This window comes from Salvelinus alpinus, chromosome 1 (genome assembly GCF_045679555.1).
Source record: "Salvelinus alpinus chromosome 1, SLU_Salpinus.1, whole genome shotgun sequence".
NCBI classification, from domain to species: domain Eukaryota; kingdom Metazoa; phylum Chordata; class Actinopteri; order Salmoniformes; family Salmonidae; genus Salvelinus; species Salvelinus alpinus.
Genome location: NC_092086.1, coordinates 111,708,445 through 111,726,362, shown reverse-complemented (window position 1 = coordinate 111,726,362; position 17,918 = coordinate 111,708,445). Strand labels below are relative to the sequence as shown.

The window sequence follows — 17,918 nt, the reverse complement described above, 5'->3', positions numbered from 1 at the left end:
AAAGAGGAACCATCTCTCTCTCTCACCTACTGTTTCCCTTAAAGAGGAACCATCTCTCTCTCTCACCTACTGTTTCCCCTAAAGAGGAACCATCTCTCTCTCACCTACTGTTTCCCCTAAAGAGGAACCATCTCTCTCTCACCTACTGTTTCCCTAAAGAGGAACCATCTCTCTCTCTCACCTACTGTTTCCCCTAAAGAGGAACCATCTCTCTCTCTCGCCTACTGTTTCCCTTAAAGAGGAACCATCTCTCTCTCTCACCTACTGTTTCCCTTAAAGAGGAACCATCTCTCTCTCTCACCTACTGTTTCCCCTAAAGAGGAACCATCTCTCTCTCACCTACTGTTTCCCCTAAAGAGGAACCATCTCTCTCTCACCTACTGTTTCCCTTAAAGAGGAACCATCTCTCTCTCTCACCTACTGTTTCCCCGAAAGAGGAACCATCTCTCTCTCACCTACTGTTTCCCCTAAAGAGGAACCATCTCTCTCTCACCTACTGTTTCCCTAAAGAGGAACCATCTCTCTCTCTCACCTACTGTTTCCCCTAAAGAGGAACCATCTCTCTCTCTCACCTACTGTTTCCCCTAAAGAGGAACCATCTCTCTCTCACCTACTGTTTCCCTAAAGAGGAACCATCTCTCTCTCTCACCTACTGTTTCCCTTAAAGAGGAACCATCTCTCTCTCTCACCTACTGTTTCCCCTAAAGAGGAACCATCTCTCTCTCTCGCCTACTGTTTCCCCTAAAGAGGAACCATCTCTCTCTCTCTCACCTACTGTTTCCCTTAAAGAGGAACCATCTCTCCCTCACCTACTGTTTCCCTTAAAGAGGAACCATCTCTCTCTCTCACCTACTGTTTCCCTTAAAGAGGAACCATCTCTCCCTCTCACCCACAGCTTCCCCAGCAATGTGACTTTCAGCTCAACCTTCTCTCCTTTCTAAGACAAGGACAACGCTACAGGTTTTTACGACTAAGAAAAGAGACGTAAAGCTATTCTTGGAAGCAATATTTGCATTTCAAATTCCCTGGTGGTTGCTGGTTTGCCTGTTCTAAAAATAAAGTTTACTTCATTCCTTATTCCATTTTGAATATGTGACACAACAAAACTTGATTGATTGTCATTCAGATGACAAAAAAACTGCAATGATATGATTGACTAACGTGTCATGTATAAACCACACTTGCATACCACCTGTATTGAAACCTTATCAAAGGATAAGGGTTAAACACCAATTATATAATTGATTAAAGTGCCATGCATTAACCTTGTCAAAACCCTGTCACAAGGTTTATAAAACATGGGTGATATATTGGACAGCTACAGCTGGCCACACGGGTAATAATTTCTCCTTTCTGACAGCTGATTTTTTTATGAAACTATATCTGCTTTATCTGTCTACTTTGGGCTGTGACAGGCTGTGACACTCTACTGCAGGGATGGGCAACCACATTCCATTTTGTACACTAGGTGCCATTTCTAAATGTGTTTGTGTTTCAGCAGTTTTCCTCCTGTTATGTCTGTCACTGACAGTCACTTAATTAGCCATGTCAGCTAAATTAAATGAGTCTACTCAGCTACCTAAATGTGTAGTAATCACGTACCCAGGCCCCACATTTATTTTGTTAGTCTCTTTCACTCAGATACCACCATTAACATGGAATATGTCATGGCAAACTGAATAGAATTGATAGAATTGCAGGAAATTTGCAGTAAAAAATATATTTTTTCTTCTTTCTGCACCCTGGCAAAATGTGTAGAATTCATGACATTTGTTTTAAAATTGCAAAATTTTCTCTAGGCCCCATGGCAAAATGTGTAGAATTCATGACATTTGTTTTAAAATTACAACATTTTCTCTAGGCCCTGTGGCAAAATGTGTAGAATTGCAGGAAATGAACTTTAAAACGTACTTTCTCCTCTCCGCCGTCACGACGGGGGCCACTAAAATGTTTTGCCCGCGAGGTGCTTAGGCCCACCAAAAGACAAAAACTGGCCCTGACTTCTGGTATAATGGATTTAGTTAAGAGAGTTAAGTAGTTTAACTGCACAAGTGGATTGATTGCACAAATCAGTTGACTGCAGACCAGCGAGCCACTGGGGCCCCTCATATTTTGTGGCCCCACACTCACATCAAAGTTGCCCAACCCTGGTCTACGGCAACACCCGGAACGATTTATTGTGAGTAACAAGTCACTTCAGAACAGAAAAGATAGTTGCTGATTAAAAACATGATTTATGCTCCTCTCTAGTGTTTATATCTCAGCCATCACTTCATTTATCATTCAGGTCAGATGTTGTTTTGATATATAAATCTAATTAAAAGGTTCAACGGAATATGCCCATTTATTCCACATGACCAAGTAGAGATTTATAGCTGTAGGACGAAACACAGCTTGCCTTGCATATAATCTACCGTCATTATCAGTGATGCTCTCAGGAAGGAGTGTGTAGGTCTGTGCTTTACCTAGAAACCTACAAGTTGCTCTATTCTCTGTTGAAATACGTACAGTATATCGTTTATTGTGTGTGCCAAACACAAAGACATATGCCCATGTGTTCGGCCATCACTCATCCTCAAACTAAAGCCATATGTTTTGTTCTCTCATGTAACAGAGTCCACATGAACAATATAAGCAATTATTCACAACGTGTTGGCACCCTATTCCCTATGTAGTGTACTACTTTTTGACAAGGGCCCATAGGATACCATTTGGGACGTACAAAAAAAGTGATTGACAGGAAAATACACTGGTCCAAATTACGGAAAATCATCTCTTTCTCCCTGTTCCTGGCATCACATGCACAACGTCTTCTAGTGAATGAAACAGCATTCACTATGTGAGGATGAAATGTTTTCGAGTTAGCAGGCTGGCTGTATGAATTAGAGGACAACCCAGATGCCAGGAATATTTAGTCCAGTGGGCCACACACACTACGCACTGTAATAGAAACACCACATTGAGTGGAAGGGGTGATGCATGCCTTACAGGAAATGTCAATGAATGGACTAATTCAAAAAGTTACAAAACAGTAACAAAGGCAACAACAAAAAAATACACAAAGTTACCCTGAAACTGATACGTCTACCACTTGGCTAGTGCAAATCATTAGATAGATAGGCTGCAAGGACACGACTCTCCAAAAACAAAGGCTGAGACACACAATCAAAGCAGCACAGCCACTGTTCAGACAAGTTCCACTTATTCATTTTAATAACCCAAATAGAAGAACTCAAGGGCACATTGTATTGACTGAAATAAAGAACCGTCACAATAACCCATGAGAGAACAAGCCTTGGTTCTTGATTGTATTCAAAGGAATACAGATCAGTCACGGATCAGTCAATAGAATACAGAATCGAATACAGATCAGTCACGGATCAGTCAATAGAATACAGAATGGAATACAGATCAGTCACGGATCAGTCAGTAGAATACAGAATGGAATAAAGATCAGTCATGGATCAGTCAATAGAATACAGAATGGAATATAGATCAGTCATGGATCAGTCAGTAGAATACAGAATGGAATAAAGATCAGTCATGGATCAGTCAATAGAATACAGAATGGAATATAGATCAGTCATGGATCAGTCAGTAGAATACAGAATGGAATACAGATCAGTCATGGATCAGTCAATAGAATACAGAATGGAATATAGATCAGTCGTGGATCAGTCAGTAGAATACAGAATCGAATACAGATTAGTCACGGATCAGTCAATAGAATACAGAATGGAATATAGATCAGTCATGGATCAGTCAGTAGAATACAGAATGGAATACAGATCAGTCACGGATCAGTCAATAGAATACAGAATGGAATAAAGATCAGTCATGGATCAGTCAATAGAATACAGAATGGAATATAGATCAGTCATGGATCAGTCAGTAGAATACAGAATCGAATACAGATCAGTCACGGATCAGTCAATAGAATACAGAATGGAATAAAGATCAGTCATGGATCAGTCAATAGAATACAGAATGGAATATAGATCAGTCATGGATCAGTCAGTAGAATACAGAATCGAATACAGATCAGTCACGGATCAGTCAATAGAATACAGAATGGAATATAGATCAGTCATGGATCAGTCAGTAGAATACAGAATGGAATACAGATCAGTCACGGATCAGTCAATAGAATACAGAATGGAATATAGATCAGTCATGGATCAGTCAGTAGAATACAGAATCGAATACAGATCAGTCATGGATCAGTCAATAGAATACAAAATGGAATACAGATCAGTCACGGATCAGTCAATAGAATACAGGATGGAATAAAGATCAGTCATGAATCAGTCAATAGAATACAGGATGGAATAAAGATCAGTCATGGATCAGTCAATAGAATACAGAACAATAACCTCTTGGATCTCAATTCTGTTTTCTTCATAAGAGCAACGGGGGATGATACACCAGAATGAAAGAAGCGAGGGAGAGAAAGGAGGGGTACACCAGAAAGGGAAAAGATGAGTGTTCTGTGTTTCCATCATGGGTCAGTACACAACATCCTCTACAACATCCTCTACACATTCCTCTCTGGTGGATCGATTGGAGTTGGTCACGCATTCCCCCACAGACCAGCTGCAGGCTGTCTTACAGCTGTGGCCCTGGGCTCATCCCAAATATCACCCTATTGGTCCTGGTATATAGTACACTACTGTTGACCAGAGTCCTATTGGTCCTGGTATATAGTACACTACTGTTGACCATAGTCCTGTTGGTCCTGGTATATAGTACACTACTGTTGACCAGAGTCCTATTGGTCCTGGTATATAGTACACTACTGTTGACCAGAGTCCTATTGGTCCTGGTATATAGTACACTACTGTTGACCAGAGTCCTATTGGTCCTGGTATATAGTACACTACTGTTGACCAGAGTCCTATTGGTCCTGGTATATAGTACACTACTGTTGACCATAGTCCTGTTGGTCCTGGTATATAGTACACTACTGTTGACCAGAGTCCTATTGGTCCTGGTATATAGTACACTACTGTTGACCAGAGTCCTATTGGTCCTGGTATATAGTACACTACTGTTGACCAGAGTCCTATTGGTCCTGGTATATAGTACACTACTGTTGACCAGAGTCCTATTGGTCCTGGTATATAGGACACTACGGTTGACCAGAGTCCTATTGGTACTGGTATATAGTACACTACTGTTGACCAGAGTCCTATTGGTCCTGGTATATAGGACACTACTGTTGACAAGAGTCCTATTGGTCCTGGTATATAGTACACTACTGTTGACCAGAGTCCTATTGGTCCTGGTATATAGTACACTACTGTTGACCAGAGTCCTATTGGTCCTGGTATATAGTACACTACTGTTGACCAGAGTCCTATTGGTCCTGGTATATAGTACACTACTGTTGACCAGAGTCCTATTGGTCCTGGTATATCGTACACCACTGTTGACCAGTCCTATTGGTCCTGGTATATAGTACACTACTGTTGACCAGAGTCCTATTGGTCCCGGTATATAGTACACTACTGTTGACCAGAGTCCTATTGGTCCCGGTATATAGTACACTACTGTTGACCAGAGTCCTATTGGTCCCGGTATATAGTACACTACTGTTGACCAGAGTCCTATTGGTCCTGGTATATAGTACACTACTGTTGACCATAGTCCTATTGGTCCTGGTATATAGTACACTACTGTTGACCAGAGTCCTATTGGTCCTGGTATATAGGACACTACTGTTGACCAGAGTCATATTGGTCCTGGTATATAGTACACTACTGTTGACCAGAGTCATATTGGTCCTGGTATATAGTACACTACTGTTGACCAGAGTCCTATTGGTCCTGGTATATAGTATACTACTGTTGACCAGTGTCCTATTTGTCCGGGTATATAGGACACTACTGTTGACAAGAGCCATATTGGCCCTGTTCAAAAGTAGTGTAACGATGTAGGGAATAAGGGGCCATTTGGGACACAACCCGTGCTTAGAAATATTTTTTTTCCCAGGACTCCCTTGACTCCCTTTTCCTTTGTGTACTCTCTAGTCTCTAGTCAAGGCCATCCCGACTGCAGGTTCAGGGTCTGCAAGGTCAAAGTCCACAGTTTGTGTGTGTGTCTCACTCAAAGAGCCACTGAGCTCTGGGAAGAATGTCAAGGGTCATCAAAGAAACTACTAGTACCCAAACAAAGACTCCCAAATGGAACACTCTACCCTACATAGTGCACTACCTTTGATCAGGGCTCATAGGGCTCTGCTCAAAATTAGTGCACTATGTAGTGGGGTTGGAACCGAAATGATTATCCAATCGTTCTGTTCCGAAGAGAACCCCGTATTTCTTTCTGTTCCGTTCCGATGTTCCGAACCGGTTCTGAACTGGTTCAAACAACAACAACAACAACAACAACAAGTAACAGTTCATATAGTTCCTTTTCGTATATATTTTTTTAAACCTGTGAAATCAATGCCATTTTTATATTTATCTCATTAATTTACTCCACCAATTAGCACGGATAGAAAAGCTTTCTTTGGAGCAGTGTTTGATTGGTCAGATAAGTACATGGGCGAGATACATCTGAACTTTCACAGCTGGGTAGAGAGGGAGAGAGAGGGGTGGACATGGAGCGGTCTGAATTACAAAAATATATACTAGTCTTTAGGAATATTTTGGGATGTAGAAAAACATTTTTTTTGACCAGTTCTCAAGATTAGAAAAAAACCAAATCTGTTTCCCGGAAAACACTATAGATCAGTTTCATTCCCGGTTCTGTTTCTTTTCTTCAAAAAAATTTCTGTTCCCTGAACTGGTTCCAACCATTGCTATGTAGGGAATAGGGTGCGAAACCCCAATTGGGACGAACCCAGTCACTGCATAAGTCAATGACTCACCAGCTGTGCAACATCAAAACATTTCCCACTGAGTGTCACTTCAAACTACAAAGGGCTGTTGTTATGATGTGGTAGAAAGATATACTGCTAGCAAGGAGAGAAAAATGGATCCTGACTTTAGAGGTCAGAATTATTAAGAGACCTACTGACACAATGGGTATTATGTCTAACAAAACAATAATTTGATCAAAATAAGATGTGGGTATTATTTTTTGCAGTGAAGGAAGATTGGACATTTCCAGCAGAGCAGATTTGATTGAATTTGTAGTGTCTTTATAATCCACAGAGACCCACAAAAACAATGACGAGAGTGAATGTTGTTACCACTACAGATCCATCTCAGAAAATAACAACAGTTCCCTGTGTTAGATGTGTTTACTGAGCTGTGACTGCAAGGGACAGCAAGTGTTCCCAAACACCTTACGTTTTTTGGGAGGTGTGATTATAATGGATTCTGTCACAATGTCACCCTATTGTCATTTTCATCACGAGGTGCCCTTGAATTAAGGTCTTTCCGGTGAATAATACGTCTGGATTTGCTCTGCCTTGCGTAAGATAAAAAGCAGCTCTATTTCTTTGTCTTACCTGCAGAGACCTCAAACAGGAATTTTCCCCCCTCGTCACCATTGCTGGGATGCTCAGTGACTCTGTTTCCAGGTAACAGAATGGTCCCCTAGAGAGAAAAAGGAAGACAGAGGAAAGTCAGAGGTAGAGTTTCAACACGCAACCAATACCTACTGTTGTTTAAGAATTAACCCAATACACACAGTTGTTTAAGAATTAACCCAATACACCACACAGTTGTTTCAGACTTAACCCAATACACACAGTTGTTTAAGACTTAACCCAATACCTACTGTGTTTATTCAGTAGATTAATTTAAAAGAAATCAATCAACACTCATCAAACTCATTACAATTATTTTGTGTTGACTGCTGATCAGTTGTGTAAAGAGTTAAGTTTTTACTTAAGTGTACTACTTAAGTAAAAATACTTTAAAGTACTACGTAAGTAGTTTTTTGGGGGTATCTCTATTTTACTTTACTGTTTATATTTTGACAAATTTTACTTTTACTTCCCTACATTCCTATACACCCAAAAGTACTCGTTACATTTTGAATGCTTAGCAGGACAGAAAATAGTCAAATTCGCACACTTATCCAGAGAACATCCCTGGTCATCCCTACTGCCTCTGATCTGGCACCTCTCTAAACAGAGAACATCCCTACTGCCTCTGATCTGGAGGACTCACTAAACAGAGAACATCCCTGGTCATCCCTACTGCCTCTGATCTGGAGGACTCACTAAACAGAGAACATCCCTGGTCATCCCTACTGCCTCTGATCTGGCGGACTCACTAAACAGAGAACATCCCTGGTCATCCCTACTGCCTCTGATCTGGAGGACTCACTAAACAGAGAACATCCCTGGTCATCCCTACTGCCTCTGATCTGGCGGACTCACTAAACAGAGAACATCCCTGGTCATCCCTACTGCCTCTGATCTGGAGGACTCACTAAACAGAGAACATCCCTGGTCATCCCTACTGCCTCTGATCTGGAGGACTCACTAAACAGAGAACATCCCTGGTCATCCCTACTGCCTCTGATCTGGCGGACTCACTAAACAGATAACATCCCTGGTCATCCCTACTGCCTCTGATCTGGCGGACTCACTAAACGGAGAACATCCCTGGTCATCCCTACTGCCTCTGATCTGGAGGACTCACTAAACAGAGAACATCCCTGGTCATCCCTACTGCCTCTGATCTGGCGGACTCACTAAACAGAGAACATCCCTGGTCATCCCTACTGCCTCTGATCTGGCGGACTCACTAAACAGAGAACATCCCTGGTCATCTCTACTGCCTCTGATCTGGCGGACTCACTAAACAGAGAACATCCCTGGTCATCTCTACTGCCTCTGATCTGGCGGACTCACTAAACAGAGAACATCCCTGGTCATCCCTACTGCCTCTGATCTGGCGGACTCACTAAACAGAGAACATCCCTGGTCATCCCTACTGCCTCTGATCTGGAGGACTCACTAAACAGAGAACATCCCTGGTCATCCCTACTGCCTCTGATCTGGCGGACTCACTAAACAGAGAACATCCCTGGTCATCCCTACTGCCTCTGATCTGGCGGACTCACTAAACAGAGAACATCGCTGGTCATCCCTACTGCCTCTGATCTGGCGGACTCACTAAACACAAATGCTTTGTTTGTAAATTATGTCTGAGTGTTGGAGTGTGACCCATAGAGAGATCACTACTGTAGTGATCCATAGAGATATCACTACTGTAATGATCCATAGAGATATCACTACTGTAGTGATCCATAGAGATATCACTACTGTAGTGATACATAGAGATATCACTACTGTAGTGATCCATAGAGATATCACTATTGTAGTGATCCATAGAGATATCACTATTGTAGTGATCCATAGAGATATCACTACTGTAATGATCCATATTGATATCACTACTGTAATGATCCATAGAGATATCACTACTGTAATGATCCATAGAGATTTCACTACTGTAGTGATACATAGAGATATCACTACTGTAGTGATCCATAGAGATATCACTACTGTAGTGATCCATAGAGATATCACTACTGTAGTGATCCATAGAGATATCACTACTGTAATGATCCATATAGATATCACTACTGTAGTGATACATAGAGATATCACTACTGTAGTGATCCATAGAGATATCACTACTGTAGTGATCCATAGAGATATCACTACTGTAGTGATCCATAGAGATATCACTACTGTAGTGATCCATAGAGATATCACTACTGTAGATCCGGAGAGATATCACTACTGTAGTGATCCATAGAGATATCACTACTGTAATGATCCATAGAGATATCACTACTGTAATGATCCATAGAGATATCACTACTGTAATGATCCATAGAGATATCACTACTGTAATGATCCATAGAGATATCACTACTGTAATGATCCATAGAGATATCACTACTGTAGTGATCCATAGAGATATCACTACTGTAGTGATCCATAGAGATATCACTACTGTAATGATCCATAGAGATATCACTACTGTTGTGATCCATAAATATACTATACATGTAGGCACTGCAATATACAGTAGTTGAGTGATGTTTGTGCAAACTGCAAACCTGGCAACTTTACAAACGATCTGCACTGGTGTGAGAGCATTAGTTCTGGACTCAGCATGACTTCAGAATAATTATCATAAAGAAATATGCTTATATCAAAAGACTGTAAAAAATAATAATTCAGGGATGCTTAAATTAATAAAGAAATAATCTTATATCACTGAAGTATTTCTTAAAGTTTGCGTCTCAAATCGCACCCTAGTAGTGCACTATTTTGACCAGAACCCATAGGGATCCCATACTATGTAGGGAATAGGGTGCCTTTTGGGGCGTTACCCTGGATTCTGGTCAAGGCGGTGTCGTCATGGCGATCTGGAGAAAGTTCTGTGTTTCCCTGGGGGGTCTGGATGAAAGAGCTGAACAGGTATTAAACCTAAGAAAGTTCTGTGTTTCCCTGGGGGGTCTGGATGAAAGAACAGGTATTAAACCTGAGAAAGTTCTGTGTTTCCCTGGGAGGTCTGGATGAAAGTTCTATGTTTCCCTGGGGGGTCTGGATGAAAGTTCTGTGTTTCCCTGGGGGGTCTGGATGAAAGAGCTGAACAGGTATTAAACCTAAGAAAGTTCTGTGTTTCCCTGGGGGGTCTGGATGATAGTTCTGTGTTTCCCTGGGGGGTCTGGATGAAAGTTCTGTGTTTCCCTGGGGGGTCTGGATGAAAGTTCTGTGTTTCCCTGGGGGGTCTGGATGAAAGTTCTGTGTTTCCTTGGGGGATCTGGAGAAAGTTCTGTGTTTCCCTGGGGGATCTGGAGAAAGTTCTGTGTTTCCCTGGGGGGTCTGGAGAAAGTTCTGTGTTTCCCTAGGGGGTCTGGATGAAAGAACAGGTATTAAACCTGAGAAAGTGGCGGTGGCTGGTGTATTACGGAGTACATGTGTGTGTGTGTGTGTGTTTGCGTGAGAGAGATTATGTGTGTGTGTGTGTGTGTGTGTGTGTGTGTGTGTGTGTGTGTGTGTGTGTGTGTGTGTGTGTGTGTGTGTGTGTGTGTGTGTGTGTGTGTGTGTGTGTGTGTGTATGGTCTGTGTATGGTGTGTAAGCACAATGCTAGCCCTCCAGGACATCTACAGTCGTGGCCAAATGTTTTGAGAATGACACAAATATTAATTTTCACAAAGTCTGCTGCCTCAGTTTGTATGATGGCAATTTGCATATACTCCAGAATTTTATGAAGAGTGATCAGATGAATTGCAATTAATTGCAAAGTCCCTTTTTGCCATGGACATTAACTGAATCCCAAAAAACATTTCCACTGCATTTCAGCCCTGCCACAAAAGGACCAGCTGACATCATGTCAGTGATTCAACCGTTAACACAGGTGTGAGTGTTGACAAGGACAAGGCTGGAGGTCACTCTGTCATGCTGATTGAGTTCGAATAACAGACTGGAAGCTTCAAAAGGAGGGTGGTGCTTGGAATCATTGTTCTTCCTCTGTCAAGCATGGTTACCTGCAAGGAAACATGTGCCATCATCATTGTTTGCACAAAAAGGGCTTCACAGGCAAGGATATTGCTGCCAGTAAGATTGCACCTAAAGCAACCATTTATCGGATCATCAAGAACTTCAAGGAGAGCGGTTCAATTGTTGTGAAGAAGGCATAAAAACGCTCTCTAAGGTCAGAGCGTGACAGATATTCTGCAAAAGGTACAGGAATTGGACTGCTGAGGACTGGGATAAAGTAATTTTCTCTGATGAATCCCCTTTCCGATTGTTTGGTGCATCCGGAAAAAAGCTTGTCCGGAGAAGACAAGGTGAGCGCTACCATCAGTCCTGTGTCATGCCAAAAGTAAAGCACCCTGAGACAATTCATGTGTGGGGTTGCTTCTCAGCCAAGGGAGTGGGCTCACTCACAATTTTGCCTAAGAACACAGCCATGAATAAAGAATGGTACCAACACATCCTCCGAGAGCAACTTCTCCCAACCATCCAGGAACAGTTTGGTGACGAACAATGCCTTTTCCAGCATGATGGAGCATCTTGCCATAAGGCAAAAGTGATAACTATGTGGCTCGGTGAACAAAACATCGATAATTTGGGTCCATGGCCAGGTAACTCCCCAGACCTTAATCCCATTGAGAACTTGTGGTCAATCCTCAAGAGGCGGGTGGACAAACAAAACCCACAAATTCTGACAAACTCCAAGCATTGATTATGCAAGAATGAGCTGCCATCAGTCAGGATGTGGCCCAGAAGTTAATTGACAGCATGCCAGGGCGGATTGCAGAGGTCTTGAAAAAGAAGGGTCAACACTGCAAACATTGACTCTTTGCATCAACTTCATGTAATTGTCAATAAAAGCCTTTGACACTTATGAAATGCATGTAATTATACTTCAGTATTCCATAGTAACATCTGACAAAAATATCTAAAGACCCTGAAGTAGCAAACTTTGTGGAAAATAATATTTGTGTCATTCTCAAAACTTTTGGCCACGACTGTACAGCACCCGGTGTCACAGGAAGGCCAAGAAGATCATCAAGGACCTCAGCCCCCCGAACCACAAACTGCTCACCCCGCTACCATCTAGAAGGCAGAGACTGTACAGGTGCATCAAAGCTGGGACCAAGAGACTGATAAACAGCTTCTATCTCCAGGCCATCAGACTGCTAAACAGTCACTACTAGCTGGCCCTCACCCAGTACCCTGCCCTGAACGTCAGTCGCTGTTACTAGCCGGCTACTACCCGGTACTCTACTCTGCACCTTAGAGACTGCTGCCCTATCTACATAGTCATGTAACACTGGTCACTTTAATCATGTTTACATACTGTTTTACCCACTTTAGATGTATATACTGACTCATCCTATGTACCTACTGCTGTACACGCCTTTTCTATGCATACTGTCTATACTGTCTACACACACCATGCTATATACAGTAACTACTGGCCATACTGTCTATACACACCATCCTATTATAACTACTGTCTATACACACACCATCCTATATAACTACTGGCCATACTATCTATACACACCATCCTATATAACTACTGTCCATACTATCTATACACACCATCCTATATAACTACTGTCCATACTATCTATACACACCATCCTATATAACTACTGTCCATACCATCTATACACACCATCCTATATAACTACTGTCCATACTATCTATACACACCATCCTATATAACTACTGTCTATTCACACCATCCTATATATAACAACTGTCTATACACACCATCCTATACATAACTAAATCAAATCAAATCAAATGTATTTATATAGCCCTTCTTACATCAGCTGATATCTCAAAGTGCTGTACAGAAACCCAGCCTAAAACCCCAAACAGCAAGCAATGCAGGTGTAGAAGCACGGTGGCTAGGAAAAACTCCCTAGAAAGGCCAAAACCTAGGAAGAAACCTAGAGAGGAACCAGGCTATGAGGGGTGGCCAGTCATCTTCTGGCTGTGCCGGGTGGAGATTATAACAGAACATGGCCAAGATGTTCAAAATGTTCATAAATTACCAGCATGGTCAAATAATAATAATCACAGTACTACTGTCTATACCTACTATCCTATATAACTACTGTCCATACTGCCTATACCCACCATCCTATATAACTACTGTCTGTACACACCATCCTATATAACTACTGTCTATACACACCATCCTATATAACTATTCTCTATACACACCATCCTATATAACTACTGTCTATACACACCATCCTATATAACTACTGTCTATACACACCATCCTATATAACTACTGTCTATACACACCATCCTATATAACTACTGTCTATACACACCATCCTATATAACTACTGTCTATACACACCATCCTATATAACTACTGTCTATACTGTCTATACACACCATCCTATATAACTACTGTCTATACTGTCTATACATACCATCCTATATAACTACTGTCTATACACACCATCCTATATAACTACTGTCTATACACACCATCCTATATAACTACTGTCCATACTGTCTATACACACCATCCTATATAACTACTGTCTATACTGTCTATACCCACCATCCTATATAACTACTGTCTATACTGTCTATACACACCATCCTATATAACTACTGTCTATACACACCATCCTATATAACTACTGTCCATACTGTCTATACCCACCATCCTATATAACTACTGTCTATACTGCCTATACCCACCATCCTATATAACTACTGTCCATACTGCCTATACCCACCATCCTATATAACTACTGTCTATACACACCATCCGATATAACTACTGTCTATACACACCATCCTAAAAACTACTGTCTATACACACCATCCTATTTAACTACTGTCTATACTGTCTATACACACCATCCTATATAACTACTATCTATACACACCATCCTATATAACTACTGTCTATACACACCATCCTATATAACTACTGTCTATACACACCATCCTATATAACTACTGTCTATACACACCATCCTATATAACTACTGTCTATACCCACCATCCTTTATAACTACTGTCTGTACACACCATCCTATATAACTACTGTCCATACTGTCTATACACACCATCCTATATAACTACTGTCTATACCCACCATCCTTTATAACTACTGTCTGTACACACCATCCTATATAACTACTGTCTATACTGTCTATACACACCATCCTATATAACTACTGCTGTACACACCTTTTCTATTCATACACTGTCCATACTTATTATATTTTGTGTGTGCTTAACATGTGCTTAACAAGTCACATAATAAGTTGCATGGACTCACTCTATGTGCAATATCAATCAATCAATCAATTTTATTTTATATAGCCCTTCGTACATCAGCTAATATCTCGAAGTGCTGTACAGACACCCAGCCTAAAACCCCAAACAGCTAGTAATGCAGGTGTAGAAGCACAATAATAGTGTTTAACATGATTTTTGAATGACTACCTCATCTCTGTACCCCACATATACAATTATCTGTAAGGTCCCTCAGTAGAGAAGTGAATTTCAAACACAGATTCAACCACAAAGATCAGGGATGTTTTCCAATGCCTCACAAAGAAGGGCACATATTGGCAGATGAGTGAATTTTTTTTAAAAGCAGACATTGAATATCCCTTTTAGCATGGTGAAGTTATTAATGACACTTTGGTGTATCAATACACCCAGTTACTACAAAGATACAGCCGTCATTCCTAACTCAGTTGTCGGAAAGAAAGGAAACCTCTCAGGGATTTCAAAACGAGGCCAATGGTGACTTTAAAGAGTGTAACGGCTGTGATAGGAGAAAACTGAGGATGGATCAACAACATTGTAGTTACTCCACAATATTAACCTAATTCGTATTGTGGAGGGAAAATAATGTAGCCTGTACAGAATAAAAATATTCCAAAACATGCATCCTGTTTGCAACAAGGAACTAACGTAATATTGCAAAAAAAAAATGCAAAGCAATTTACTTTTTGTTCTGAATACAAAGTGTTATGTTTGAGCCAAATCTAACAAAACACATCACTGAGTACCACTCTTCATATTTTCAAGCATAGCGGTGGCTGCATCATGTTATGGGTAAAAAAAAGACAATTAAGTACATTTTAATCCCACCGTGTAACACAACAAAATGTGGAAAATGTCAAGGGGTGTGAATACTTTCTGAATCATCTCAAACAAATAAAAAAATTGATTTGACCATTCATCACATGACAAAAAACACAAATAGACAAGATTTTTATACAAACACAAAAAATACAGATTCTCCAAGCCATGATGTTTAAAATACATGTTTGAATATTTCAAGATACTGTAATAGCAGGACACTGTAAAGTCCATTATCCCCCTGAAGAGTATGAGTTATGCTGTTTGAGCAGGTTTGAATCCTAAGTAACCTGCCTACACATTGTTTTCAGTACAATAGACCAACATAGCTACTGTAGTAGGTCAAAGCTGTGTGTTGTATAATATACAACATTATTATGCAACTTTATTCATACAACACTATTATATGATTTCATTATACAACTTTATGATACAACTTTATGATACAACATTATAATACAACTTTATGATACAACATTATAATACAACATTATAATACAACTTTATTCATACAACTTCATTATACAACATTATAATACAACATTATAATACAACATTATAATACAACATTATAATACAACATTATAATACAACATTATAATAAAGCAAAACAAAGCAATAGAAGTAAAGTAAAAGCACACAGTAATGACAAATGGCAACATAAATAATGCCGTTATTAGCACTTTGTCACGCCCTGACCTTAGAGAGCCGTTTTATTTCTCTATTTGGTTAGGTCAGGGTGTGATGTGGGGTGGGCATTCTATGTTGTTTGTTTCTATGTTTTGGCCGGGTATGGTTCTCAATCAGGGACAGCTGTCTATCGTTGTCTCTGATTGGGAATCATACTTAGGCAGCCTTTTTTCCTTTGGTGTTTGTGGGTAGTTGACTTTGTTAGTGGCACTATAGCCCTAGTAAGCTTCACGGTCGTTTCTTTGTTTCTTGTTTTGTTGGCGACATTTACATAAATAAAGGAAAATGTACCCCCACTACGCTGCACCTTGGTCCGGTCATTTCCACCTAGACGACGAGCGTGACACACTTATTTAATATTAACAGATGATTTTCCAGAGGGAAGAAAAACAACAAAAACCCATTTAAGCCAATATGGAGTAAATTTAACAAGACAATCGAGAAAGCTCCTGGAAAATACACAAATAATGTACCCATTAAGTATGTACATGAAATGTACTCTAAAGATTACGGAAGGCCTAGTACTGCATTACCTGTAAACAAAAGTGAGTTTTTACAAAATATACAATTGTACCTTGTACATACAATTCAAGGATGGCCACAATTGCTCTTGAAGAGCTACAGGTTTATACAGGCTTTCTTGTTCAAGCTCAGTTCCACCACACCTGATTGTGTGACTCGTCAATAGCAATGTTGGTAACTCCTGATACAAACACTGTGACAAATGACAGACTGCTTAAAGAACACCTCTAAAATACAAAAACTCATTAGACAAGTACAAAACACTTTTAAGAATAGATATTTATAGATCTGACATTGGATTGGTGCTCTAAATGTTCTTAGTAATTGTGAACACAGCTATCCAACTTCAGTCAAAGAGCACACATTCCCCACATTTATAAATGGCAGTATAAATATGAAAACAGATGGCAGTACTCACAGATCTGGAACAGAACATATGTACAGTGCCTTCGGAAAGTATTCAGACCCCTTGACTTATTCCACATTCCACACAGTCATTGGCTTCATCAATAAGTGCATCGATGACGTCGTCCCCGCAGTGACCGTACGTACATACCCCAACCAGAAACCATGGATTACAGGCAACATCTGCACTGAGCTAAAGGCTAGAGCTGCCACTTTCAAGGAGCAGGACTCTAACCCGGAAGCTTATAAGAAATCCCGCTATGCCCTCTGACGAAACATCAAACAGGCAAAGCGTCAATACAGGACTAAGATCGAATCGTACTACACCGGCTCTGACGCTCGTCGGATGTGGCATGGCCTGCAAACCATTATAGACTACAAAGGGAAGCATAGCCGAGAGTTGCCCAGTGACACGAGCCTACCTGACGAGCTAAACTAATTCTATGCTCGCATTAAGGCAAATAACACTGAAACATGCATGAGAGCACCTCCTATACTGGAAGACTGTGTGATCACGCTCTCTGCAGCCGATGTGAGTAAGACCTTTAGACAGGTCAACATTTACAAGGCCGCAGGGCCAGACGGATTACCAGGATGTGTACTGCAAGCATGCGCTGACCAACTAGCAAGTGTCTTCAATGACATTTTCAATCTCTCCCTGTACGAGTCTGTAATACCAACATGTTTTAAGCAGACCACCATAGTGCCTGGGCCCAAGAACACCAAGGT

The 17,918-nt window shown here is 40.7% G+C and overlaps 1 protein-coding gene across 2 annotated transcripts in view; it reads right to left on the bottom strand.

Annotated features, from left to right (window-relative positions):
* Positions 1-17,918, bottom strand: part of arhgap24 (Rho GTPase activating protein 24) — a 253,967-nt gene that overhangs the window by 172,235 nt on the left and 63,814 nt on the right. For both annotated transcript variants that reach the window (XM_071341555.1, XM_071341563.1), the window contains exon 3: positions 7,457-7,544. In XM_071341555.1, the coding sequence (XP_071197656.1) occupies positions 7,457-7,544 (88 nt within the window). The remainder of the gene's footprint in view (positions 1-7,456; positions 7,545-17,918) is intronic.